At 40.5% G+C, this 26440-nt stretch overlaps 1 protein-coding gene across 1 annotated transcript in view; it reads right to left on the bottom strand.

Annotated features, from left to right (window-relative positions):
• The window catches only part of NT5DC1 (5'-nucleotidase domain containing 1), a 197657-nt gene that overhangs the window by 16916 nt on the left and 154301 nt on the right, over positions 1-26440 (bottom strand). The window contains exons 9-11 of the mRNA XM_089777214.1: positions 18336-18454; positions 16635-16793; positions 8884-9052 (exon numbers count right to left, since the gene is read on the bottom strand). Of these exons, the coding sequence (XP_089633340.1) occupies positions 8884-9052; positions 16635-16793; positions 18336-18454 (447 nt within the window). The remainder of the gene's footprint in view (positions 1-8883; positions 9053-16634; positions 16794-18335; positions 18455-26440) is intronic.

Here is a 26440-nt window from a genome sequence, read left to right as displayed (position 1 = left end):
ACATTCTCCGTCTCCTTCCAGCTAACTCAAATTCAGTAAAAAAGAGGATGTTTTTTTAATGCTGCCGTGGCCATTAACTGGAATATCGTGACCAGTTCTTAGCGCCACATTTTAGGAAAGATGTGGGCAAACTGAAGAAAATTCAGAGAAGATCAACAAAAATGATTAAAGGTCAGAAAACATGACCAGTCAGAGTGATTAACCACTGGAATAAATTGCCTAGGGAGATTGCGGAATCTCTATCATTAAAGATTTTTAAGAGCAAGTTAGACAAATACCTATCAGGGAAGTTCTAGATTCTAGAAGGTGCTTGGAACCTGCCATGAGTGCAGAGAATTGGACTGATGACCTCTCAAGTTTCCTTCCCGCAATCTGATTCTATGATTGTATGATTCTACAATTAACTCTTTCTCCACCTTCTGAGATGTGCAGCAGAGGATTTGTAAGATGAATTGTTGTCTTGGAAACCTTGATAATATGAAAGAAAGTCTGTCTATTTAGGGATGGTTTGCATGAAAGTTTCCCACTAACATCCACTTCACATGGCCAATAAATTCTTCAACAAAATTTCATATTAAAAAAATTGGGACCCACCCAAAATATTCACGATTATATCCCTTTTTCATCCAGTTCTACTTTGTATATAGTTTTGAAAGGCTGACTACTTAAAGCACAAATCAGCTATGACTATGAAATGGTTCAGATTTTTGTTAATAATTTCTTTTGCACATCTCCTATGAACAAGGTGGTCTAAAAATGCAGGATTTTCCAGGACATTTACTTGAAAATGGATCATTTACTTTCACTGTCTTGGAAATAACTTCAGGTTCTGGAGCTACAGAGACATAATCTATGGGTCACACCTTATGCTAGAATTTACAGTTGTCTCTGATTCATTAATCATTTGTCTTTATGTTTTTTTTGTCCTGCAAATAGCTGAGTTCGTCCTGCTCTCAGGATTTAGTTGGATTTCCATTCAGTTTTGAGGCAGAGGCAGGTTAATGGAGAGAATTTTTCAGTATTTTTTTTGGGGGGGGAGGATATAGGAAATACTAATGGAAAGAGCAACTGAAATTAACTAAAATTACAAACAAATCAAGAACAATGAGTCATAAGAAAATAATAAAATGATATTCTCTTAATGATCTTTATGATAAAAAATGTGGTAAGACGTAAATTCCTTTAAAACCTTGCACTTTTTATTTTTATCTGGCTTTAAATGCTTGCACGAGTTAGCCTATGGAACTGTCTTATAGGGTTTTAATGGCACACATGAAAAACTCAACTGTAGGCATTAAGGCAGTGTCTGAGCATCGAGAGAGGGGGAAAGAATGAAGCTAAAAGTTTTAAACCTATGGCCACATCCACACTTGGAAGGCTTTGCAGGTACACTGCACTGTCATAGTATTCCTAGTAAGGCTTCAACTCATACCAACAAAACTGTGTTTTTGTTAATATAGATTATTAGAATGGAACAAACTGCACTTTCCCCTCACTCTCTAAAAAAGGGTAACAGCCAGCAACGTTCCTGAATTAATGGAGAGGGGGAGGGACCTGCACCCTGCCCTCCTAAAGGAAGCAAGGAGGTGGGAGGCTCGGGGTATGGGCTGTTCTGGATGGTGGGGGGGGGGGAGGGGGGGGAAGAGCGGATGATCCCAGACAGTCCCTTTTTGTCACCTGCCTTGTGAGTCTGTCTTTTTTCTGTATGGTTGCATGTGTCCCCATATGCATTGGGTAAACTTTGTCCTGCTATATCAAATACCAGAAATGGATGAAGATGAAGAAACTTCAGACAATCTATAAACTGCAAATAGGATGCTGTGCAGAGGCAGACTGACAGTCAACTTCTGCTTAGGGGCCAGAGCACAGGTATTTATGAATTAATGCCCAGAGGGCTTATGGGAAAGGACTAGAGGACCATAACATCTCGATTGCTGTGACTGCCTGAGCCTGTATATTTTTATTTCGGTTACCTCAAAGTAGTAATACATGGTAACAGATACTTTGAGTTCTTCCCTTTAGTTCAGGGAGTATGGGCTGCCTTGCTTTGTGGCACTGAAAGAGGCTGAGTATGTTTGAATCTGAGCATGTTAAGGGAAAAACCAGTGGCTGAGCATAGAGTTATCTTCACTGCAGATTTAACTAATAGAGAGGAAGGCTCTGTGAGCAGTAGTTGGGACCCTGCAGGGGAGCTGCTGATTGATTCTTATTCACTGATTGGGGTAGGTGTGGTTCATTAATGCTACCTTGGATATAAGGGAAATAGGAGTAGACAGCTAGGGCTGGGACTGAGAAACCATAAAGCATGAAATCCTAGATAAGAGCCATGGCTGGGAGAAGGTCTGTGCTAAAACTGATGAGCTATCTTGTTAATCAAGGTAAGGCGGGGGGAGGGGAAGAGAGGGGGAAGGAGTGTGGCAGCATCAATCTACAATATGTACATTCTACAGTAGGACAGGGTAACGATTCTAATCATTCCAAGTAATATTTTAGGACACTGGGAAAAACAATTTTCCAAGTCTGGTTAAAGGCATATTCCTGATATGCCCGATCCCATAGCTCTGAATCCAGTCAGGTCACAATTTCAGCCTGAAAATGAAATCATACTGCCTGAGTTGAAGGATAACATAGAGGAAATGACTAAGTAATTCTCCCTCCTTAATGAGTTGCCCATGTGTTTGCCCCTTTAATCTTTTAGAGGTGGCTGTGCTTTGACACGTCACAGTGCAGAAGATTACAGGAACATTTCTGTCAGTCATTGGTGAGGAAATAATCTTTAGGGTTCTGCATGATTTGACAAGATCATTAGTGGCACAAGTCAATACATCTATATGGGGCCAAAAGGGTTTAATAAATCATAATACAAACAATAGGAAAGCTACTGTTTTTCTTCAAAGTAATTGTTAAAGAATCATATCAAATAGGTCAAAAATTTTCTTTACTAAAAAGACCCAAAGACTTTTTCTATGCCAGATTTAATTTACATTTGCTTTAATAAAAAAAGTTTATTGTGGTTTTCAGCATTATTTTGCAGCTGAGGAAACAAAGTTACTTTGTTTTAAACAGTAATTTGCAATGTTGACACTCTTTATATTTCTCAAATCAAGACAACAACTAGATTCCTGCCAATTTAGAACCTCTACATCACAACCTATGTTCTTCATTTTAGATACACACAAACAATGCTTCAGAGCAAGATATTGGCAATATATTCAAAACATACATCCTCTTTCCAGCAATTTCTCTTGGTGTCAATTTATCCACTTTAGGAAAACTCCCACAGAGACACCAGAAATTGGAAATGATCCTGCTCACTAAGTATATCAGGCAGTTTATTTGAAAAAATATTCAGCTGAGTCTCACTAATTTGTACTAATGACTGAGATACACATCAGATTGATTTTGCTAATGAATAAGTAATTTATTTATTTAAGTATTTTTAAGATCCTTAACATTGTAGAATCTGAGTGAGTAGAGGCTTGTAACACCTCTGAAATTCAGGAAAAACTCCCAAAAATTTCAATGGATCACAAGTGAAAAAATTTAATTGAAAAAAAATTAGGCTTCTTCATAATATGCACTTTTGTTTATTTGTTTGACAACTGCAGTTTAGTCTTAATTATTTATAATAAACTACGGTGTATACTGATAAATACATTGCAAAATACCTAGTGAAATTAATTACTTCTTAGCATCCTGAGATCTCTCTAAAGTACTCAGATATTAAATTTTGCTGACAGAAGGATAATGGGACAGTTATTTTTTGGTGCAAAATATAGAACATGTAGATGTAGGAGGTACAATCTAAAATAGTTCAGGGGGGACACTGAGATTAGGATTGCCAGGTGTCCGGTTTTCACCCGGACTCTCCGTTATTTGGGTCCCCCGTCCGGTAAAAAAAAAAGAAAATACCAGACATGTATTTCCTATTTCCCTTGGACGGAAACTCAGCAAGGACAATTTTCCCCTGCCGCATCTGGCGGGGGTGGGAGAGTGAGGAGTGCAGGGCCATTTAAAGGCACAGCACTTTTTTTTTCTCAGCAACTTTGATCTCCCCCTTTTTTTTTCCTCAACGGATTTTTTCCCCAGTGGTTTTTTTTGGGGAAGGGGGAAGTGGTGTTCGGTATTTTTTGTTAAACCATCTGGCAACTCTAGCTGAGATCAATTAAGCCAAATCACTTGAAGCCAGATGATGCACCATAACTCACAATTCCAGCACTTATGTGTATCAAATTGACAACCGTTGGTGGAATAACAACACTAAACTGGTTGGCTACGTCTACACTGGCCCCTTTTCCGGAAGGGGCATGTAAATTTCATGAGTCGTCGTAGGGAAATCCGCGGGGGATTTAAATATCCCCCGCGGCATTTAAATAAAAATGTCCGCCGCTTTTTTCCGGCTTTTAAAAAAGCCGGAAAAGAGCGTCTACACTGGCCCCGATCCTCCGGAAAAAGCGCCCTTTTCCGGAGGCTCTTATTCCTACTTCATTTCACGAGGAGTAACGATAGTTCGAACTAGGAAGCCTAGTTTGAACTACCTAGTTCGTGCCCCGTGTAGCCACGCGGCATGGGGTTCGAACGAGCGGGGATTTAAAAATGGCGGCGCCCCGCTTATGCAAATGAAGCCCGGGAAATTCAAATCCCGGGCTTCATTTGCAATTGCGGTATGCCTACATTACCCTCCTATTTCGAATTAGGAGGGTAGTGTAGACATACCCTGTCAGAGATACTGAGATTTTAAATGAAAATAAGGATTGTGAAATGTAAATAAACATGATCAGTTTTTTAACAGAAAGATATGAGTACAGTTATTATAAAATGTGAATACAGATGAAGCGAAACTCTTTTTGAAGGAGACATAATGACATCATCAGAAAGATGTCACCAGACTATTTTCTTCAGCACTCATTTTACCCGTTAAAACATAGAACAATTAGCTTTATATTTTGACTGTATGGGATAAAGCAACACCTCTCAGAGCAACACCTACTTTAAAAGATCATTCCTATAAACGCTCTTTCATAAATGGCTATTACCTCTTTTGCTAACTGCATACTGTAAATATGTAGAATCATTAGGATATAATCCTTAAAAGGCACAGTAGAGCTGGTCAAAAGCTGAAAATGTATTTTGACAAGAAAAACTTGAAATTTCAAAGTTGCTTGTGGCTTCAAAGTTTTCAAAACAGACCCCATATTTTGTTTTTTAATTTTTTCATGGTCTTCCCAATTATTTTAAAAATTAAAAATGAGAAAAGCTTTACCCTGTGACGTCATTCTCTGGATTTTCTTGAACATGTCAGTCAGATATTTGTTTTTAAATAATAATGTCCTTTAGGCATGGCCAATATGTTTGTGACAGGACAGGACCAAGCATACTAGACACTTACAATACCCCAATGGAAAAAGAAAGTGCTCCAGAGCACATCAACCTCATAGAGCTGGTTGTGAACATTGTCTAGCTAGTTATTCCAAAACAAATGCAGCAGAGCCAGAACTTACAATCTCTGCCAAAAAATCAAGGCTAGGCCAGCCAAGACAAAGAAGACTTAAATAGCTTACCCTAAAGTCAGTCAGATAAGCACAGCAGTGGGGTCAGGACCACCCCAACATCAAAGCGTGAATGGACCTATTACAAGCTCTCTCTGACGAAGAGTATAAAACTCTTATACAATTCTACTTACCTTTTACTATACAGTCCACCGTTACAAGTTTAAAAATGTTGGTTCTGATCTGTCCCTTAGCTCATTTGCATGGGCTACATCTTAGCCTCCAGAGTCATCATTCTACTAACATTTATCACATAGACGGAATGCTCTATGACACACAAGTCTTCCTCCCCACCTGGTCAGGATCCAGATACAGTAATTCCTCATCTAACACTGTAGATGTGTTTCAGAAAATGATCGTGTTAAGTAAAAAAGTGTTATGCGGGGTCAATTTTCCCATTGAAAATAATGGAAAAGGTGGGGGTTGCATTTCAAGCGGTGGTGTCTGTTGGGACCGGGACATAAGGTTGGGGGAGAAAGGGGACTGGATTACAGCAGGGAGGGAAGGTGTTTGGCTCTAGGGAAGGGAAGGGAAGGAAAGGGAAGGGAAAGGAAGGGAAGGGAAGGGGGATTGGGTTGGGAGTATGCTCCTGTGACGGGTCTGCCGGGATCCGCACTGCGTCCGGCGAGGGGGGGGTCACTGGGGAATGGCGTAGTGAGCAGCGAAGCCTCCTCCGCTTTGCAAGGAGACGGGGAAGCCCTGCGTAGCCGCCGGCGACGGGCCAGCTGGGGAAACCCAGCCTCCAGCCTGCAAGCGGGGGCGGAGGAGAGGGGGCAAGGCGTCCAGTGAGGGGGAGTTGGCAGGGAATGGTGCGGTGAGCAGCGAACCCTCCGCCGCTTGCAGGGAGGTGAGGGAAGCCCCGCACAGCTGCTGGCAACGGGCCGGCTGGGGAAATCGTGTTATTCCAGGGATGGTTGTGTAATTCAAAAAACATTCCCTAAAAAAAAATCGTGCTATCACAAAAACGTGTTAAGCAGGCACGTGTTAAATGAGGAATTACTGTACAGTGAAGAACCCTCCACGATGGGTTGTCCCCTCCACGGTGCTGACAATGTACAGCTCATGAAGGAATAGGAGAGGGAGAGTCAGGGTGCAATGCACTGCCCTCTAAGGCCTCCAAAGCAGCCTTAATTTTTATGATAGAAATGTAGCCGTGTTAGTCTGGGGTAGCCGAAGCAAAATGCAGGACAATGTAGCACTTTAAAGACTAACAAGATGGTTTATTAGATGACGAGCTTTCGTGGGCCAGACCCACTTCCTCAGATCAGGAAGTGGGTCTGGCCCACGAAAGCTCATCATCTAATAAACCATCTTGTTAGACTTTAAAGTGCTACATTGTCCTGCATTAATTTTTATGCTTTCCCATTTCAGATGCTGGGGGACATCTCCCTTCCAAGGAGTCCATAGACTTTGTCAGCTCAGGAAAAAGAGCTATGTTTTCAGGGAACTGAAGGAGGGGGAAGTAGGCCCAAAAAAGGGCCAACCTCATGCAGGTTTTGCCTGGATCCAGGCATCCAAAGGTAGAAATGCTCTACCCACCAGAATGAATCGGGGAAAACTCTGCAAGGGGAACTTCATGGAGGCTTCCTTTCCCTGAGTTTTTTTTCTTGGATAGAAGTAAATGGGCCATTTATACTTGGAATGGCAGAAATTTTGTCATGCAGCAAAGAACAGAATATGACCAAGTTACATTGTATTAAGCTAATTGTTTTGCAATATTCTTATAACGTAGTTGCATAATCAGAATATGGTGGCACAGTCTTTAGCAGGTTCCTACATATTATTGCCCTGGGTAAACATGAGCAGTAGTTCAGTCTGTGTGCTTGCAATGGCTATAGAATTAACTTTGGCAACTCAGGAATTCTCTCTCAGAAAGACTAGTTATTCTTTCATTTTATGCATGAAATAGACTTAACACTGATGCATATGGCTGGTAAATGGAATTAATTATAACACTCACTCCATAACTTTTGTACTCCTTTAAGAAACAGCATGGAAACTGGAGAGGTCAGACTGGGGCTGGTAATGAAAACAGAACCCTTCAATGTGACTAACAGGTCATCAACTTTTGGAATCCAGCCTACGTCTACTGTGAATACAAAGTTATTCATATAAGATACTGTTTGGTTGACAACGTGAAATGAGTTAGAGGTCTCAGTCCAGGGTCTGTTAGGAATGTGATAATGTCCACCAACTGGTGCCCTTGTTGGCAGTCTCTACAGAAAGACAGCTGGCTGCATGAATATAGACTCTGAACTAGCCTCTCATCTCTAGATAGGCAGCCTTTTTAGGTCAGGGTTAAAGGATATTGCCACTGCTTATAATGGGCCTGTTTTGCAGATAAAGAGAAGATTATATTCAGGCAATGTAATAATACACCTTTCAAAACCACTAAATCTTGAAAAGCTGACCTGTATTCTCAGAGAGTCTCGGGTGAAACTGATAACTGCATAGACAAAATACCATCAAAAAGACTAAGTGAACTGATTCAAAAAAGTTAAAACCAATGTTAACAAATATTTTTAGCTTTTTTGCAAGGCTAACTTAGCCTGGGCATATATTTCCTAGTTTTGTTCTGTTCTAAGGGTATGTATGTCTATACTTGCTCCCTATCTCGAGATAGGGATGCAAATGTAGTGTACCTAAATTGCTAACGAAGCACGGGATTTAAATATCCTGACCTTAATTAGCATAATCGCGTCCGGCTGCCATTTTGAAATCACGTTATTGCGAAATAAAACGCCCCGTGTAGCAGCATTATTTCGAGAGAAAACCCTTCTCTCGAAATAACTGTTAAACCTCATTGTATGAGGAATAAAAGTTATTTCGAGAGAAGAGTTTCCTCTCGAAATAACGCAGCTACATGGGACGATTTTGGTTCGTAATAACGCGATTTCAAAATGGCGGTCGGACACAATTATGCTAATTAAGCATGGGATATTTTAAATCCTGCACTTGGTTAGCAATTTCGGTACACTCCATTTGCATCCCTATCTCGATATAAGGAGCAAGTGTAGACATACCCTAAGAGTTGAATTAGCAAAATTCTGTGAGAAAGACTAGGCAAAAACAAAGAAGTAGCAGAAATCCTGTGGTAAAATTTCCATCTCTTTTGTCAGACCAAAAGGAAGCAGATAAATATTTGAATATGAAAACCCTACCCAGTTTAGCCTACAAGTTTTATGAGAATAAGCATCAAAATAATTAACAGTGACTGGCCATTTACAGTAGAATGCTATCAGGAAAAAGTGATTCTCTCACGGTAGTAGCTATCAGGTGAAAACAATATTTCTTGTCACTTTGCATAGTCAGTAATAAAACGTGTCTTCCTTACCTGCTATTGCTTCAATACTTGGAATTGCAATAGTGCTATAAGCACTAATACATTTGCAAGACCATGTGTGTGTTAGAGTTTCCTCTGCACTTTCCAATCCTGAGATTTTATCCGTAAAGAAAGAGTCCCATTGTTTAGACAGAGAATAAGGAGCTTTTGGGTGATGTACCTGAAATAAAATAAATACATAAATTAGAAACCCCAACACAAACCCAATCATTGTAATTAGCTAATACTGTATCCTCCTTCTCCATTTAGCCCACAAACATTATTTTAAGAAGTTCTGAAGCTATCCACTGATTTCTTAATAAAACTAATATTTCATAAAAGCAACATGACTGAAAAAGCAAACTGTGAAAAAACACCCTAAATCTTTCAGTTTTGCTCTTAAGTGGTCCACTATGACATAAAGTCTGCTTTAAACATTGTTTTCTTCAATGTGTTTTTCCTTCTTCCAAGGTATTAAGAATACTTCACTTCTCTCTCTTTGATGGAGGGTCAGAGACATCCTGGGTGCGACTAGACTAGCAAGATTTTGTGCAAAAGCAGTTGCTTTTGCGCAAAAACTTGCTAGCTGTCTACACTGGCCGCTTGAATTTGCGCAAGAGCACTGACTTTGTAATGTACAAAATCAGTGCTTCTTGCGCAAATACTTTCACGCTCCTGCTCAGGGATAAGCCCTCTTGCACAAGAATACTTGCGCAAGAGGGCCAGTGTAAACAGGCACCTTAATTTTTTGCGCAAGAAAGCCCGATGGCTAAAATGGCCATCGGAGCTTTCTTGCGCAAAAGCGCGTCTAGATTGGCACAGATGTTTTTGTGCAAAAGCAGTTTTTGCGCAAAAGCATCCTTGTCAATCTAGATGCTCTTTTGCGGAAATACTTTTAACGGAAAAACTTTTCCTTTAAAAGTATTTCTGCAAAATCATGCCAGTCTAGACGTAGCCCCTGATGCATAAGGCTGTTAGCTTAGCTACTGTTTTCTCTACCCTCACTTCAGGAGAGACTGTACGCTGAATATCCGAGTAACAATAGGGAATATTTCTTTGACTGAGATTCACTATCCTTCCCTCTCTTAGCTGAGAGGAAAAGAAGAGCTGAGGTTCATATTACTGCCTTTCAGAATATTACTATTCAGGTCCTCTAGCAAAAACTAGGGGACATCTATATCTCTATAGATATATATCATCTGCCTTAAAGACTTAACATGTATTAAAGAAAGACTTAAAATGTGATGGGCAAAGCATTTTTTTCTGATGTTATTGTGCTTTGCAATTCATCCTCAGAGGTGGTATACCTTATACAGAGCAGTCATAAAAAACTCCAGGAGGCTTCTGCAAAAAGATAAGCTAAATAGCAAACCACACTATAGAAAATCTGCAAAAGCCATTTGTGTGCAAAGTATAATTTCAGCACATCATAGCAGAGAACAGCCGACATGTCTCCATATGCTTCCAGATTTGTGAACTTCCGCACCTCATTTTCCACTCAACTGCTTCCTTACAAACTTTAGTACATGGTGGAATAACTGTTGATCACAATAGGGGTCATGTCAGATAGATTTATGTCCTGACCCCTGTTAATCTCCCATAGCCACTAATAACGGGAGAAAAGAAATTTGACAACACACCCTGAGACCACAACAGAAGACAAACTCAGGCTATATCTACACAGCAATTAGACACCCACAGATGGCCTGTGCCAGATGACATCTCAAACTTGTCCTTCAGTTGTATCCCTACAGAACAATACTAGGGTTACTCTGTGAGTATGCTTAAGAAACTCTCATTCTCATCCCAAAATCCTGATTACCAGAATCCCATATCTGACTAGGAAGAGACTCAGCCTGCCATTAAGGAAATCTCAGCATGTTACTGAAATCAAATCAAGATTCCCTCACTATGGATTCATATTGCACCATCCTGAAGTTTCTATTAGCCAGTAAACATGAAGCCTTTAAAAATTATTTGTGCTTGTGAAGAGTGCCTGAACTAGAGAGACCACCAATTGGAAGTGAGAGGAATTAAGTCTCTATGCTTCAGTTGAGACTTCCAACTAGTATCTTCATTAATACTAGACACAGTACAGGTTGGACCTCCCTGGTCTGGCATTCTCGGGACCTGACCGGTCCCAGACAAGGGAGGTCAAAGAGGGGGGATGCCAGCCTCCCCACTGGGTTCCTCTCCCGAGCCACCTGGGCTCCTCTCCCAAGCCTCCAAGTCCTGCTGGTCTCGCCACAGCCCTGCTGGCCTCGCGGCAGCTCCACCACCTCACCAGAGCTCCTGGAAGCCCCCTCCAGCCGAGGGCTCCACTGCTCTGCGAGCTTCAGCGCCCCCTCCAGCTTCCCTGCCCCACTGGCTATGGGCTCTGGTACCCTGCAGGCTCTGCTTTCCCACTGGCACTGCCAGTGGGCTCTGCTCCAAGCAAACTCTGCTGCTGGGTCTCTAGTCCTGCAACATCCATTGTCCCCTCACACCACGGATGTTGCCAGACCAGAGTGTCCCAGACCTCAGAGGGTCAACCTGTGTAGGGATGTTAGATATCATGTAACTGAATAGTGGTGTAAATGCATGGACTCTTAGTGGTTATTTGATAGTCCCCGGAGGGTGGGGCAGGCACCCAGCGCACTCCCAGCCCCACTCCCAGGGAGTCCCCTGCTACCCAATGCTGCTGCCTCTCTATCAGAGGCAGTGGCAAGGGCTGGCAGGCAGAGCCGGTCTGCGAGGGGAGCCAGTTTAAAGACCAGCTCCCCATGCAGACTGGCTCCCGCCTCTTGCTTGATGCTGCTGCCTTTGATAAAGGGATGTTAAGGACTAGTCGACTAATGCTTATCAGATAGTCGACAAGATAGTTGACTAGTCGCTTCCCCCCCCTTCTTGCTGCCTCTATCAAAAAGAGGCAGTAAGGGAGGTGGAAAGAGGGGGTACTTCAAAGCGGGAGTGCCGTAGAGAGGCCAGGCTCGTGTGGCGCTAACCCCAGGATCAGCAGTGCGGTGCTGCCCCTTTGAAATGCTGCTGCGACTTTTCAAAGGGGCAGCGGTACATGGAGCCCAGGATCAGCTGGAATCCCCAGCTGACCCCAGGGTCCATGGGGTGCTAAGCCTGGGAGTAGCTGTGTGGCACTGCCCCCTTTGAAATGCCACCAAGGCTCCCCAGCTGATCTTGGGCTCCAAGTGGTGTTGCCCCTTTGAAATGCGGTAGTAGCGTTTCAAAAGGGCAGCACCGTCCTATCAACTAATCGAATAGTCGATGCAAAAATGCATCGACTATTCAATTAGTGAAATATGTGCTATTTAACATCCTTACTTTGATATAGAAGCAGCAGCATGAGGTGACAGCAGCCCCTGTTTACAGGGGTCTGAGCTCCCTGCAGACAGAGGCTATTTTGTGGGATGCAGACCAGGCTCTGTCCTCAGGGAGCTCAGACTCCCCAGAGACAGGGGCTGCTGCTCTGGGCCAGCCCCTGTCCACAGTGAGCTCGAGCTGCCATGTGCAGAGGCTGTTTCATGGCATTCTCCTCTGCTCCCCACAACTGTGCTCTGAGAGAGGCAGCAGTGCAAGGGTGAAGAAGCAGCACTGCAGAGCTGGTGCCAGGGAGAACTGGCTTTTAGGAGGCAGCGAGGTGGGTCCGCAGAGCTGGCACATATGAGAAGTCTGCTTGAAAGCCGGCTCCCTGTGCGTATCAGCTCCAGCCAGCTCTCCCCCTTGCCCTTTGTGCTGAGGGTGGAAGGGGGGGAAAGGAAGAACCACTGATACAGAGGCACCAGGGGAGTTCGAGGAGGGGGGAAGTGTGTGTAGTTGATAAGATTAACCAATAAGTCCTTGATTAACTACCAGGCTTATTAGATAATCAAGTAGTCAACTACATGTTGACATCCCCAACCTATAGTAATCTTATGATTTTTCATTTGGCTCAACAACCGGCTAAGTGGCAGTTCTGCAGAAAGGACCACAGGATTACAGTGAACCAGAAGTTGGATATGAGTCAATAGTGTGTCCTCATTGCCAAGAAGACTAATGGCAAACTGGGGCTGCATTAATAGGAGCATTGCCAGCAGAGCGAGAGATTATTCATTTCTATTTGGTATTAGTGAAGTCACATCTGGAGTATTGCCTCCAATTATGGGGCCCCCATGACAAAAAGGATGAGGACAAATTGAAGAGAGTCTAGTGGAGGGCAATGAAAATGATAAAGGGGCTGAAGTACATGATTTATGAGCAGAGGCTTAGGGAACTGGGTTATTTAGCCTGCAGAAGAGAAGGGGCAGAGGGATTTCATGGCACCCTTCAACTACCTGAAGTGTGTGTGTGGGGGGGAGGGGAGGGTGTTTCCAAAGAGGCTGGAGATAGCTTATTCTCAGAGGTGGCTGATGACAAAACAAGGAGCAATGGTTTCAAGTTGCAATGGGAGGGGTCTAGGCTGGATATTAGGAAAAACTGATTTACTAGGAGGGTGGTGAAGCACTGGAATGAGTTACCTAGGAAAGGGGTAGAATCTCCATCCCTTGAGGTTTTTAAGGCCCAGCTCGATAAAGCCCTGGCTGGGATGACTTAGTTACAGTTGGCCATGCTTTGAGCTGGGGGCTGGACTAGATGATCTCCTGAGGTCTCTTTCAACCCTAATCTTCTATGAGTTTATGACAACTTTTGAACTGAAAACTGTTTTAGTTTATTTTCTTCAGGTGTTTTTATGGCCATGTTTCTATTCTGTATACGAGGGTTGTCATCAGTATTGCATTGAAAACACAGGCATACTGACAACCAAACAGATGACTTTGAAGATGTTGACATGTCTCTTACATATACATGATCTGGTGCGTCACCCTCCTGATGTCACCTAATTACACAGACAGGTAAAACGATTCACCCATTCAATATTATTGCCATGTACAGGTTCATCAGCAGATCATTCGTTTTTGTTTTATAAGAATCAGCCACAACTTTTATTTTATGACCACTGATCATAACTTCCACAGAGATTGTCAGGAGATCAGGTTGTAGGCGATCATGCCAACTGGTTGGAGGACTCCAGCCTCGTGGTCAGAGTCCAAAGCCCAGATTCTAAACTCAAAGCAGAATCAGAACTGGGGATCAGAGGTGAAGGTCAGAACCCAAATTAGACTGAATGCCAGAGATAAGTGTTGAGATGAAACACACGAATCATCTGGAGTCAGGAAAGGAAGGAGCAGGATTGGGAGAGGATAGAAATAAGGCTGGATGCAGGTTAAAGTCTGGGGTGGAGCGGAGAAGAAAAGCAGGAACAGGCTTTCAGTGAGAAGAGCACAGGGAGCTAGAGTCCACATTCATTTTAATTGACTAGCTAGAGACCTGTTGCTGCTCCTGGGCTTAAGAACCACCCTGCTGGCTTCCTCAGCCAATGAGGCAGCCTAGCTGACTGGTTAGGTTATCAGGCACAGCTGCAGGGCTCTAATTTCTCTCAGCTCTTCCAGCATTAGCTATAGTTGATCAGTAATCTCTCCAAGTAAAGGAATATCATCTGCATACTTGAGATCATCTAACGATGAATCTTTAACTTGGCCACCGAATGTTTTGACTTCAATCAGCTTTGTCGTCAGATAGTCTCTTAAATCAGGAAACAAATATGGTAAGTAAACACATCCCGGGTGTGCCTCTGATTCTACGAAAACAAGTCTGTAATACAAATGCAATACAGTTCCTCCACTGGGGTCAGTCAGTCCTGAGGCATCCCAGACTGGGGCAGCAATATCCAGAGCACGGTTTAATGCACTGATTCAGAAGTGGCTATCTACTATATATTTTAGAGTCTGTCTGTCTAGCTAATCAAGAACTCCTAAACAGTAAAAGCTAGGACCACCAAGTTTGGTGTACAGCTTCCTCTTATAATGACTTAAAGCAAGGTCAGAGTTTGGCTGTTCTGGGAGAATGGAATGTGCCTGGAATGGGATTTCTTCTCATAAAACCAAACAGAAACAAGATAGAATCACCAAAGCAAGTACAGTCCTCAAAACTGACATAACTGAACAAATGTTGGAAAAAAGGAACCAAGATGAATCACAAAAGTAGGATGAACCTAGAATAGGATTGCTTCTCAATAAACGTTACACTTTAGTCATTTGAGACCAGAAAAAGAGAGGCCAGGGAATAAGTTTTTGTTCTTATTCTCTAATGAGGTAGATTTGTAAATTCCTTTTATTAACTTCCTCATCCCTTAAAGAAGCCATGACAACCTTAACTCAAAATCTCTGATTTAGAACAGTGGTTTTCTCTCAACTTTACATACTTCATGTAAACACCTAAAAATTGGGGAAAGACATCACATTTCTTTAAATTGGATGTAAGAACATTTTCCTTTTGTAAAGATTATTAGCCATTAGCCACAGGTTATACACTTTCTATTATGTGTTTATACAGAACATAGAACACTTTAGATACTACCCCAAAGCTAATTATTATTATTACTACTAATAATAATTATAAGTACCAAGTATCTGAACACAATTTTCACACACACTGAATCTATATGAAAGCTTTGAATCAGCTTTTCTAACCCATTTCACAGGTCATTAGAAGAGGTGATTAGGACAATTTAAAAAATATCTTTGTAGGAGTCGGGAGGGGAAGGGGGGGAATTGTTTTGAGCTAGTCCTGTTAAGTTAGTGCTGTGCAGTCAGTTGCAGATATATGGATGTGATCTGTTGTTCAGACCCCTGTGAACAGCATGGCAATAAAATAACACCACTGACCTTCTGTGGACCCCCTCAGTTCAGATTCCTTTAATCAAAACAATTCATTTTGCCTTTGCTTACTTGCTGTCACTGGCAGTGGATGTAAGTTGAACATAGGTTCAGTGTAGGAGAGGGATTAGATTCAGACACTGCATAACTTCATTCTATTATCCCAGATACTACACCATTAGCAAAACATCAAATTATTTCCTAAAAGTCTCAAGCTGCATCTAAACTGCAGGGTTTTTGCACAAAACTATCTGTGGAGAGTCCACACCTCAAGCGCATTTTTTAGCAAGAAAATTTACAGTAAAATGGCAGAACAGAGGGCTTTTTACGGTGTAGGTATACATCTTTCTACAAGGAATAACTCCTTTTTGCACAAGAGTTCTTGCACAAAAAGGTGTGTATGGATGCTCAACAGGGGTTTCTTGTGCAAAAAGAGCCTATCAAAAAAAGCACAGGTGCTCTGATGGCCATTTTGTGAATAGCAATCAGAACTGTCTTGCGCAAGAGTGTCCATGCAGTATGGATGCTTTCTTGCACAAAAGCACATCGCTTTTGCGATGTGCTTTTGTAGTGTGGACGTACTTTTGCGCAAGTTTTTGCAGAAGATCTCTTCCGCAAAAAGCTTCTTGTGCAAAAACCCTGCAGTGTAGACAAAGCCTCAGTTTCTTACTTCATAACTGCAACTACACAGAAAGTGCTTCTGAAGAATAAAACAGATGTTAGGTCAGATGCCTTTTACCCAGTGCAACTAAATAAAATGCTAGGAAATCTGTTTGACTACCAAGACATTTTTCTATGCTATGGCTCCTAGAAACTTACAAAAATAAATACTTTGAAGAAATGTTGGCTTTTTATTTCATGAAGTATATGTACAATCTCTGATTCATCAACTACATATTTAACATACTTGAGAAGACTTGATTGTATCACTAATAAGTAATGTAGGTTTCTTCTGATATACTTAATGCAGGTGGCCATAAAATTATTTCTGACTTTTTGTTTGGTTGACTCAAGGAAACAACTGTGAGGAACCCTTACCTCATATTTTCCTTTCTTTTCCAAGGGCTCAGGCTCATTCTCCACAGGCATCGTAACTTTGTCCTCTCTCAGCTCCTCTAAGATGAAGACAGTCTCCCAGTTGCTATAGTGATGGGCTGGAAAAATATCTGAGCGCATGCTGTCACCAAAATACACAACCTAAAAAGTGAAGCAGCAATTCAGAAGTGCTATATGTGGCGAGGAAAACATAAGCAACTGTGTTTCAGAGATAGAGCTTCAAAAACCACCAAATACAATTTGCTCCAGGTTTATCTGGCCACAACAAAAAGACATTTTATTTAAATCATGGAGAATACTGCTAGGGCATTTTGGCTGATGAAATTAGCATATTAGACATCAGTGAAGTAAAACTAACAAGCAGATAAAACAGAATTTAAAAAATGTAACTAATTTGGGAAAGGTTTGAAACAAAGGAAAACACTGATCATCTCATTACTTCTAAACAGAACTTTCTGTCATGTTGTACTAAGGGGTACATCTAAACTACACCCCTCTGTTGGCACAGGGATTTAAATTAGACGTATCGAAAGTGCAAATGAAGCCAGGATTTAAATATCCCATGCTTCATTTGCATAATGGCGGCCGCCGTTTTTTTTTTTAAACGGGGCTTTTTGAAAAAAAATGGCAGTTTAGACGGGGCATTTTCGACAGATCATGGTACACAATACATATCTGATCAATATATATCTCATCAAATAATGAGGACTACAGGATCTTTTGAAATGGGGCATTTGTGTTGAAAATGCCCCACCTAAACTGCTGTTTTTTTTAAAAGCCTTGTTTCGAAAAAAAGCAGCGGCCGCCATTATGCAAATGACGTGCGGGATATTTAAATTCCAGCTTCATTTGCACTTTCAATACAACTAATTTACATCCCTCTGCCGACAGAGGGGTGTGGTTTAGACATACCCTATATGTATAGCTTGCATACCGGAGAAATCAGGCCCAGCTGAAAATGGCAAAACTCCCATTGACTTCAAAGGCCATGATGTCACCCACTGAATAGGGTGAGCCAAGGCTCCAAGTTTTTATTTAATCTACCTTTTTCATCTTTTTTATCTCTATATCTAAAGAGAAAGATTACACAGGTTTTATTATGCATGTGTGCACACCAAATATATATATATGCATGTGTATGATCAGATGTACCATGAAGAAAAAATATTTTTGTTACATTTATTTTTCCTTTTTGAGAAGGAAAGTAAATATCTATAATTTCTGGAAACCGAATGCAGTTAGTCAACTTCTCCCTTCCTGTTATGTATTAATAAATATGGGAACCACTATTTTAGCTCCCAAAGATAGCTGTGTGTGGATTTGCCAGCACATTGCTATCTTTTAGACTGCTAGCTCCCCAGGAAGTAACTGTATTATTATGTATTGTACAAAAGTCCATCGTCATTGCTAAACAGATAACTATGCAGACAGCAATAGCATTAGGAGGGTATTCGTGTAAATTGACAAATAGGACCCATCTTTAGTAACTATTGAGCATTTTCTTCAAATGTTTGCTACTAGGCAGAGAACAAAGCACTATAAGTAATCCCCATGGAAATTCAAAGGGACTACTCAGGACTACATTCAATAATAAGACATTTAATTCATGCTTATTTGGTGATAAATAGATCAATAGTGGTAGATAGATCTACTACAATAACTTGCCCCTCTCTTGCTGAATACCTTGGGTTCTGTCTTGTTCGTCATCTTCTTCAGCAGTTCATAGAGATGAGTAGCATTACCTTGGGAATACCAGCCAGGCTTGTCCAGGGATGGCAGAGCCTCCTGTTCCTCATCATTCTCTGAAGTCATAAAACAAGATTTCCCACTGTTAGTGAGAGCAATAAGATGACTAACTTACTCTTCTAATGCTGGTTGAAAGATGCATGAGAAGATGCATCTGTTTATACACAGGAATTATAATTTGGCGCTAAGAAGATGATATGTCCAGCAGAAGGCTCAAGTTAAGGTACTAATCAGAAGTTTCAGACTAGGTCAGGCTATAGCATAGGACCTGACGAAGGCTTGGAGCACATGGCTCACAGTCACTGCTGTGCATGGTGGTCCCAAGAAATACTCAAAGAGGTATTTGAAATGTAAAAGTCTAAAACAGCAACTGTCTTGATTTTCACTCAGATACTTAATGTTACCCATAACCTGTAATGCCTGATGTTAAATTCAATTATCCACGAAGGTCCTGAAGCCCAGAGAACAATCTCTAACCTCTTTTCCTATCAAAATACGGATTGCAAATATATGGCCATACTCTCTTTCAGGAAGGCTATGTCTACACTATGTATACAGATCTTGCGCAAAAGGGAGTTTTTGTGCAAAATGGATCCGTCTATACAGTTTGTTTCTGCAGAAAAACCTCTTGAGCAAAAAGCCTCAGGCAGAGAATATGCTAATGACAGTGCATCAAATGCTAATGAGCACTTCATTAGTATACTCTCTGCCGGCAATAGCCGGCAGTGTAGACATAGCCGGAGAGTAGTTTGTATCTGACATGTTCACGCAGACCTGTTCCATGACTATTGTTTTCCTCCTCCTTCTGCTTTAGCTCCACCAGCTCCTAGAATGATACCCAAATTTTAGGATAACAATGAGGCCCATCCAAATATGCCACAAGACGCTTCAACCAAAAGCTGCAGTGAAGGAGATAGAAAGTCACACACACAATATTGAGGATGTCAACAGTAATCCTAAACCAGTTCCTACAGCATACCAGGGAAAAATAACCAATAAACAGCATCACATATCTACAAACAGAATGAACTGAAAGCACTTAACACTGACTCTACTATACCCCAAGGTCAACCTGATGTGTAGGAAAAAATGCCTTCATGAGCTCAAATAAAGTGATAAACTTGTGCATGCAGGTGAGGATCATTAGTTTCATAGCTAAAATCTGCACTAATGCCTGATATCCTAGTATCATCAAGCTTAAGGGAGAGAGTGTGTAGAAACAAACTGCTGCTTATGAAATAGGCAGTTTGTGATTCCTATCCAGGCAGGCATCTATGCACCTTGAATTCATAGTATGCAGCCAACTAGGAGTCTTAGTAAAGTCACCATCCCCTTGCTGGTCTGACTGTAAGCCCAGCTTCTAGCCATGCTGGACAACTGCCCTGGTATCTGTACAGGTAAACGTTGTGTAAATCCCTGTTTGGTAGCACGCCATTACCAACTGCACCTGTCTGCTTCTTGTTGGAGTCAACTTGCTGATCTCTTCAAAACAGTAAATGGGAATCTTATCAGAATGTGAATTTGTGTAATACAATGCACATGCACTAGGTACTGAAGTGATTAAACAATGGGGTTATTTTGTTATTACAGTACAATATTTTTAAACTGGGGGAGGGGAGGAGAAGAAAGCAAGCAAGCATTACAGCATGCAGCTACTCTTTCAGTGACAGAATGAAGTGAAACTTCAGGGACAGAATAGAATAAGAGGAAGAAACTTGTTTAAAAGAACAGTGAAGGACAAAAAAAAAAGAGGAGGTAATGGGGAGAAGAAAAACATGAGGAGAAGCTGAAAATCTTTTTTCAAATGTTATGGGTCGGGAAATCTGACTAATCATAGGATTATTCCCAGACAAAGCCTTTCTTTATTAGGGATGTCCTAGAAACTGGGATAAGCAAGGAAATCCAAAATTAAGAATATCTTCTGCCTCTAAATCATGTGGAAACATTGTTTCCATCTCATTCGCTCTATAAAACCAAGGGAATATAATGACATATATTAAAGGTGGGATGCATCATTTCCTAGCTTTTGATCGTTAGGCTCAACCTTAATGTTGTTAAAACAATTTAGCTGCATTTCCTCATTTGGTTGTAGCTATTTTAAAACTATATTTATATATCCTCCCCCCTTTCATCCTGCCCTGACTTCACACTTCCCTAGAAGATTTTAAACACTTTTAAAATTAGACGCACAATCTCGTTGTCTGGCTTATGGAAATTTGGGGGGGCGGGAGGGTTTCCCTGCATTTTTAGACACATTTGCATGAATGGTTGAGTGAGTAGCCACATATTTCAAACACCTAACTATCCAAAGATAGCAGGGGTTATAGATTTTTCTCCAAAAGATTTTCTCAGACTGACAGGAATAAAATGCTTATTTATGAAAACTACTCATAAAATATGCTGCAATTAATATTAATATTAAGATTAATTCTGCAATTAAGATTAATATTTTGTTAAATGGACAGTATTTCGAATGGCAAAATAATGAACAATTTCATTTTCTTCCAAATACTCTAAATACCCAAACTGCAATTGATTATGTTTTCTCCGAGATGTATGTACTCTGATGCAGTTTCAATCAGAAGGACAGTAGGAATAAGAGATCTGTACCTGAATTTCTTAAACAGATTCATTACACAAATACCTTTTACAGTGGGGCTGTGTTCCTTTAATAGTTTCAGTTTGATGGTGTTTGAGAATGTTGGCCATTTTCTGGTGGCTTAAAAAATGAAATATTCTAGATTTTTGTTATTATAATTCTTTCCTTTGTATCTTATGAAAGTGCAGTAGCTAACCCATACCAAGATGAGTAAAAAGAAAAATTCAGTTAGCTGCTACTAACACCTGGGAGTTCACCCAAAGGTCAGAAATGCTATAAATATTACCTCAGGAGGAAGCAAGATGTATAAAGCCTGGGATGCTAAGGCTGCATTCTTACAACTTGAAGGGGTGAAGCTATGATAGTTCAAACAGCAAGATAAACTTTAAAAAATTCTCAGGTAATTTAGACCGAACAACTCACTTCTGTTTGAAGTCTTTAATATATCACTGCTATTTGCATTCCTAGCTCCATATTACAATACATGCTGTGACAAGTAGTGTAAAGGTCTAGCAAAATAACTAGAGAAGAGGAAACAATGTTTCTAAACTCTAACTGCCACAAAGATCATTAGAGAAATATCATTTCAGTGGAAATTTCCTAGAGGAAAGGCACTTTTTTTCCCCTAAAGAAAAACATGACTAACTGGAATAGCAGTGAAGATTGCAGTAAATTGTAATAACTGGGGAAGTTCATTCTGTTTCACTTAAAACAGGCACTAGTGTATTTCAGATAAATTCACTCACAACATCAGTATTATTATTTTTCACAACAGACATCTACACCATCTCTAGCTTGCCTTGAAATTTGAGTTGCAGATCTATGACACTGCATGATGAACCTCTGACATTATTTCCTCAGTTAAAAACAAAGAGGACTCAGCACAACTTTTTCTTTCTCTAACCTAAGTGACTGTTATTGTTGATTGACTTCAGTAAAATACTGTCTTATGCTCTTTAGAAAAAGTATTACACCTTCCTGGCCATCAGTTTACTGGTCATGAGTAAAGACTTGTAGTATGTCTACATTGCAAATAAAAGGTCTGTTCTTAACTAAGATCAGCTAACCCAGCTAATTTGGGTTAAATAATAGTGAAGGCAGGACAACACAGATTTTAGTGAGGGTGCCTATTATAGACAATGTACTGTCAGATAAAGTGCCATGGAATCTTCAGCCACAAGCTTCGGTTGTTTGCTTTATGTCTCATGTAAAAGATGGCATCTCCAAGCGCAGAATGACCCCTTTCCAGTAGGGTAGGATGGTGGTTCAATACTGATATAGAAGGAAGAATTCCACTTATGAAATTAACAGCAGCACTTCTTGAAGCTCCTCTGTTTCTGGAGGTCTTCAAAGTAATGAGCTAGTTGTAACTTTGCTCAGTTGTGAGATCTGACACCACAAAGTGGTGTGGCTGCAAACTTCCCTGGGATTATAAGAAATTCAGGTTGCCTGTGCAAATCTACCTTGTTACCAAGTATCAGGTGCACAAGACACTAGGAAATAAAAATACAAAATTGGGATTTTGTCTGTTCATAAGAAAGTAAGCATTTCCTCCATCAAAGTCAGAAGGTCATTTCCCTAGAATCTTCCTCCTTTTTTATCCACTTTCTTCATAGTTCCTTAATTAATCTTCAAATATTATCTTAATGTACTAATTACCCTCTTCAGGCTGGTGGACACATAGGTTTGATGTGTTCCCCTTCCCTCACTCCCACACTCATTTTCCTTTTGCTCTAACTTTCCAAAACTTTTCCAATGTTTGCAAAGCTATGGAGTGGCAAAATTACAAACTTTTCTTATTCTTTGGCACTCTGTAGTATTTTGAAAGTTGAAAGAAGTTATGGAATGGCAAAAGGCAAAAAAAAAAAAAAAAAAAAAAAATCATCCTGGACATCATGTGCTCTATTGTATTCAGTGGCAAAAAGGAGAAAAGGCAGTGGGGGGGATTTCAAATTAAAAATTTTTGTTTCAGTAAAGTATATTTTTAAATAAGTTTTTCATTAAAATGTTCAGTTATTAAAATATGTATTTTTATCAACAAGGTTTTGATAAAAAATCTATTTATGAACCATCAGGACTAGAGACAAAATGTTTCACTGAATTAAAAATCGAAGATTGTCATCCATGAAATGTAATGGCCAAGCACAATTTCTAGTCCTGTCACACTGCATATCACAAGTTACTGAACATTTTAAAAAAACATGCGCAATTTTACTCTCCCCCCACCTATTGTTTTCAGCATCAGCTAGGAACACTGTACATGAAAATACTGAATGAATATGCAACATTGTTATTTGTCTTAGTCACTAGGATTTTTTAACTTTATTGTTCTCTTTTGACTGGAAACATACATCTCGGTTTGATTCATAATCCTTAAAATCAGGTTTCAGATTTTTGCAAAATCAAAATTCAACTCCCATGAACATCTTGAAATATTCAGCTGAAATTAAATGTTACCGAGAATATATCTAGCAGCAAAACTGCTCACTGTCATATTTGCAGAAGGGGAATTATTTAGAAATAATTGCTCATATGGATCATACTGTAGTACCCAGGCCTGAGTAGACAATGTACAGTTGAGCAGAAGATGGTTTTATGGCAAAATTGTGCAGCTGTGTATGCAAAACAGGGAGAGGAGAATAGGAAGTACAAACACCACATTTGTGGGCATATCTACACTTGAAGGAAGGGTGTGATTCCCGGGTTCAGTAGGTATATTCTCACTGGCTCTCGTTGATCTCAAGTGCTAAAGTAGTAGTATAGCCATGGTAGCTCAAAGGTCAGTGAGTGGAGACAAGAACTAGTTGCTCAAAGTACATACCTGTCTGAACCCCTGGCGTAAATGCCTGGGGTGGCTAGCCTGTGTTATGGCAGCTAAGATACTATCTTTAGAGTGCTACCTTAGAGCTATGTCTGCGTGACCTGGGAATCAGAACCCTAGCTCCAAGGAATCAACACTTGGCTGTTGTTTGAAAGATTAACAAATGAAAGATGTGAAAGGAAAAGCTTTAAAGGAAGAATTTGTAGATAACTTCTGATTCCTTGCAGTTTATTTTTGCAAAGAGCATGAATTATCAGTGCATATGCAGGCAAAAGGAAGGTGGTGCTTACTCTATATACAGTAACATGCAGGCTTGTACCCTAACCCACAGACCAACCTGATCCCTGCCCCCCCCCCCCCAACCTTTCAACTGCTCTGTCACAAAGAGCACGCAGCATGACCTGTGGGAGTTTGCTTATAGGCCAAAAGTTGAGTGAAAATCTCTCCTCCGCTTACTTTGGGATAGAGTATCTATCAGTGAAGTATCTTAACGGTGATATTGTGGTCTGCCCCAAGCACACTGGGCAACCAGCATAGCCAGAAACTCAAAAGGTGGCAGCAGAGTATTTATTGACGAGAACGGAAACCACATTACAAAGTGGTTTAAGCAGAATATCTCTCAGTGTAGGAGGAAGCTCACTCTATTTTTAATTTTTGACATAACTTAAGGCTTTGCCCTGTGGCCATAGAAAAGTCCTGGAAATAAAAAACATGTGTCACTTTTCTTCATAATCTGTGCACTCCAGAATATTTAACAATAATTTGAAAATTGGATTAGTAAGAATGTAAGAATGGGTATACTAGACCAGACCAAGGGTCCATCAAGCCCCACATTCTGTTTTCCAAAGCTGCCAGTCCCACATGCTTCCAAGGGAATGAAAAGAACAATGCAGTTAACAAGTGATCCATCCTCTGTCTCATCCAATCACAGCTTCTGGCAGTCAGACATTTTGGGACACCCAGAACATGGGGTTGTATCCATGATCATTTTGGCTACCAGCCATTGATGTACCAATGCTCCATAAAATTATCTAATTCTCTTTTGACCTTTGCAACATCTTCTTGTTAAGGGCAGATAATTCACTAATTGTGTAGTTGATAATTGATAAGCGAAGAAGCTCTCAGTCCCAGATTGCACGAAATCTGGAAGCTATCCGTGCTGCAGCTCTGCAGTTCAAATGTAGTAAGAGCCGGGTGGGCAGGTAGCCTGGCTCCTATTACGTTTAAACTGCAAAGCCACATCCAGCGTAGAACCAGGACCCGACACAAGCCTAGGGTTATCGGTTGGTCAACTACTCACTTACATCCCTACTTACAACTAGAGCCACAAGATGACTGTGTGTTGTATGAAAAAATACTAAATAATATTTGTTTTAAATGTGCTGCTTATTAATTGCATTGGGTGACTCCTGGTTATTGTGCTATGTGAAGGGGTAAATAAGACTTTCTTATTTACTTTCTCCACACTATTTATGTTTTAGAGACCTGTCATCCCCCCCCCCCAACATCTCTTTCCCAAATTTGACTGTCCTGGTACTATTACCCTTTGCTGATATGGAAACTGTTCCATATTCCTAATAATTATTTTTCCCTTATATGTACTTTTCCCCAATTCTAATATGTCTTTTTAGCAAAGGGATAACCCGCACTGCACACAGTAGTTAAGGTGTTAACATACCAAGGAATTTTTTTTACTAGCATTATGATATTTTCTGACATTGTCTACCCCTTTCCCAGTGTTTCCTAACATTTGGTTAGCTTTTTTAGACTGCTGCTGCACACTAAGCAGATGTTTTCAGAAAACTATCTCTGAGGACTTCAAGATCTTTTTTCTTGAGAAGTAACAGCTACTTCAGGCATCTCCATTTTGGATGCATAGTTGAGATGTTCATGTTAACTTCTCTGACTCATTTATTAAAGCTCTTGACGCACTACCGCTGCACTACCACAAGCAAGGCAAACAGACTGCTAGAGTGTCACTGAAAGCTGTCCAGAGTCTAGAAGGAAGGCTACTGAGGGAATGTAGAAATCCTTCTTTCCTTCTGTCTTGAAAATGTGTGGGGTCAACACAGCTGAGGGAACAAATTTAAACAACTTTGCTGTTTTATCTGTTAGTATATACAGACTTGAACTGATTTTAGAAAACTCCTTCTTGATCCTGTAAACAAAGGAGAGAGAAAGTTCCAAAAGAATAAAAACCTGAAAGTTTGGCTTTGATTTGTTATTTACAGGTTGGGAAGTATGCTTGTTTCCAGTTCTTTCAAATAAACTAGGAAACCGGATAACTGTTAACACTGAAAACTAACATCTGGGACTACTGAGAGAGGTTACTGCCCACTTCCTCAGGAAGACATTAATGGTTGTCAGCTCATCACTTATTGATGCCTTTTCTTACCACAGTACACACTGGAAATCTCACTAAACTATACATTTTAAAATTATCACTAATGTTAATGATATTTAAATCTAAAGGGTCTTTAATAAAGAAACTATGACAAAGTATATGGGGATGATGCTGATTACAACTATAATGCTTCCAAAAGAAAAAGGGAAATATTAATGCCTTTATACAAAGCACTGATGAGACTTCACCTGGAACAATTCTGGTTACCCACATTGAAG

The sequence above is a fragment of the Pelodiscus sinensis genome, chromosome 3 (assembly GCF_052426305.1).
Source record: "Pelodiscus sinensis isolate ZL-2025 chromosome 3, ASM5242630v1, whole genome shotgun sequence".
Taxonomy (NCBI): Eukaryota; Metazoa; Chordata; order Testudines; family Trionychidae; genus Pelodiscus; species Pelodiscus sinensis.
Note: the sequence above shows the minus strand (reverse complement) of the source record. Positions and strands in the feature narration are given on the sequence as shown.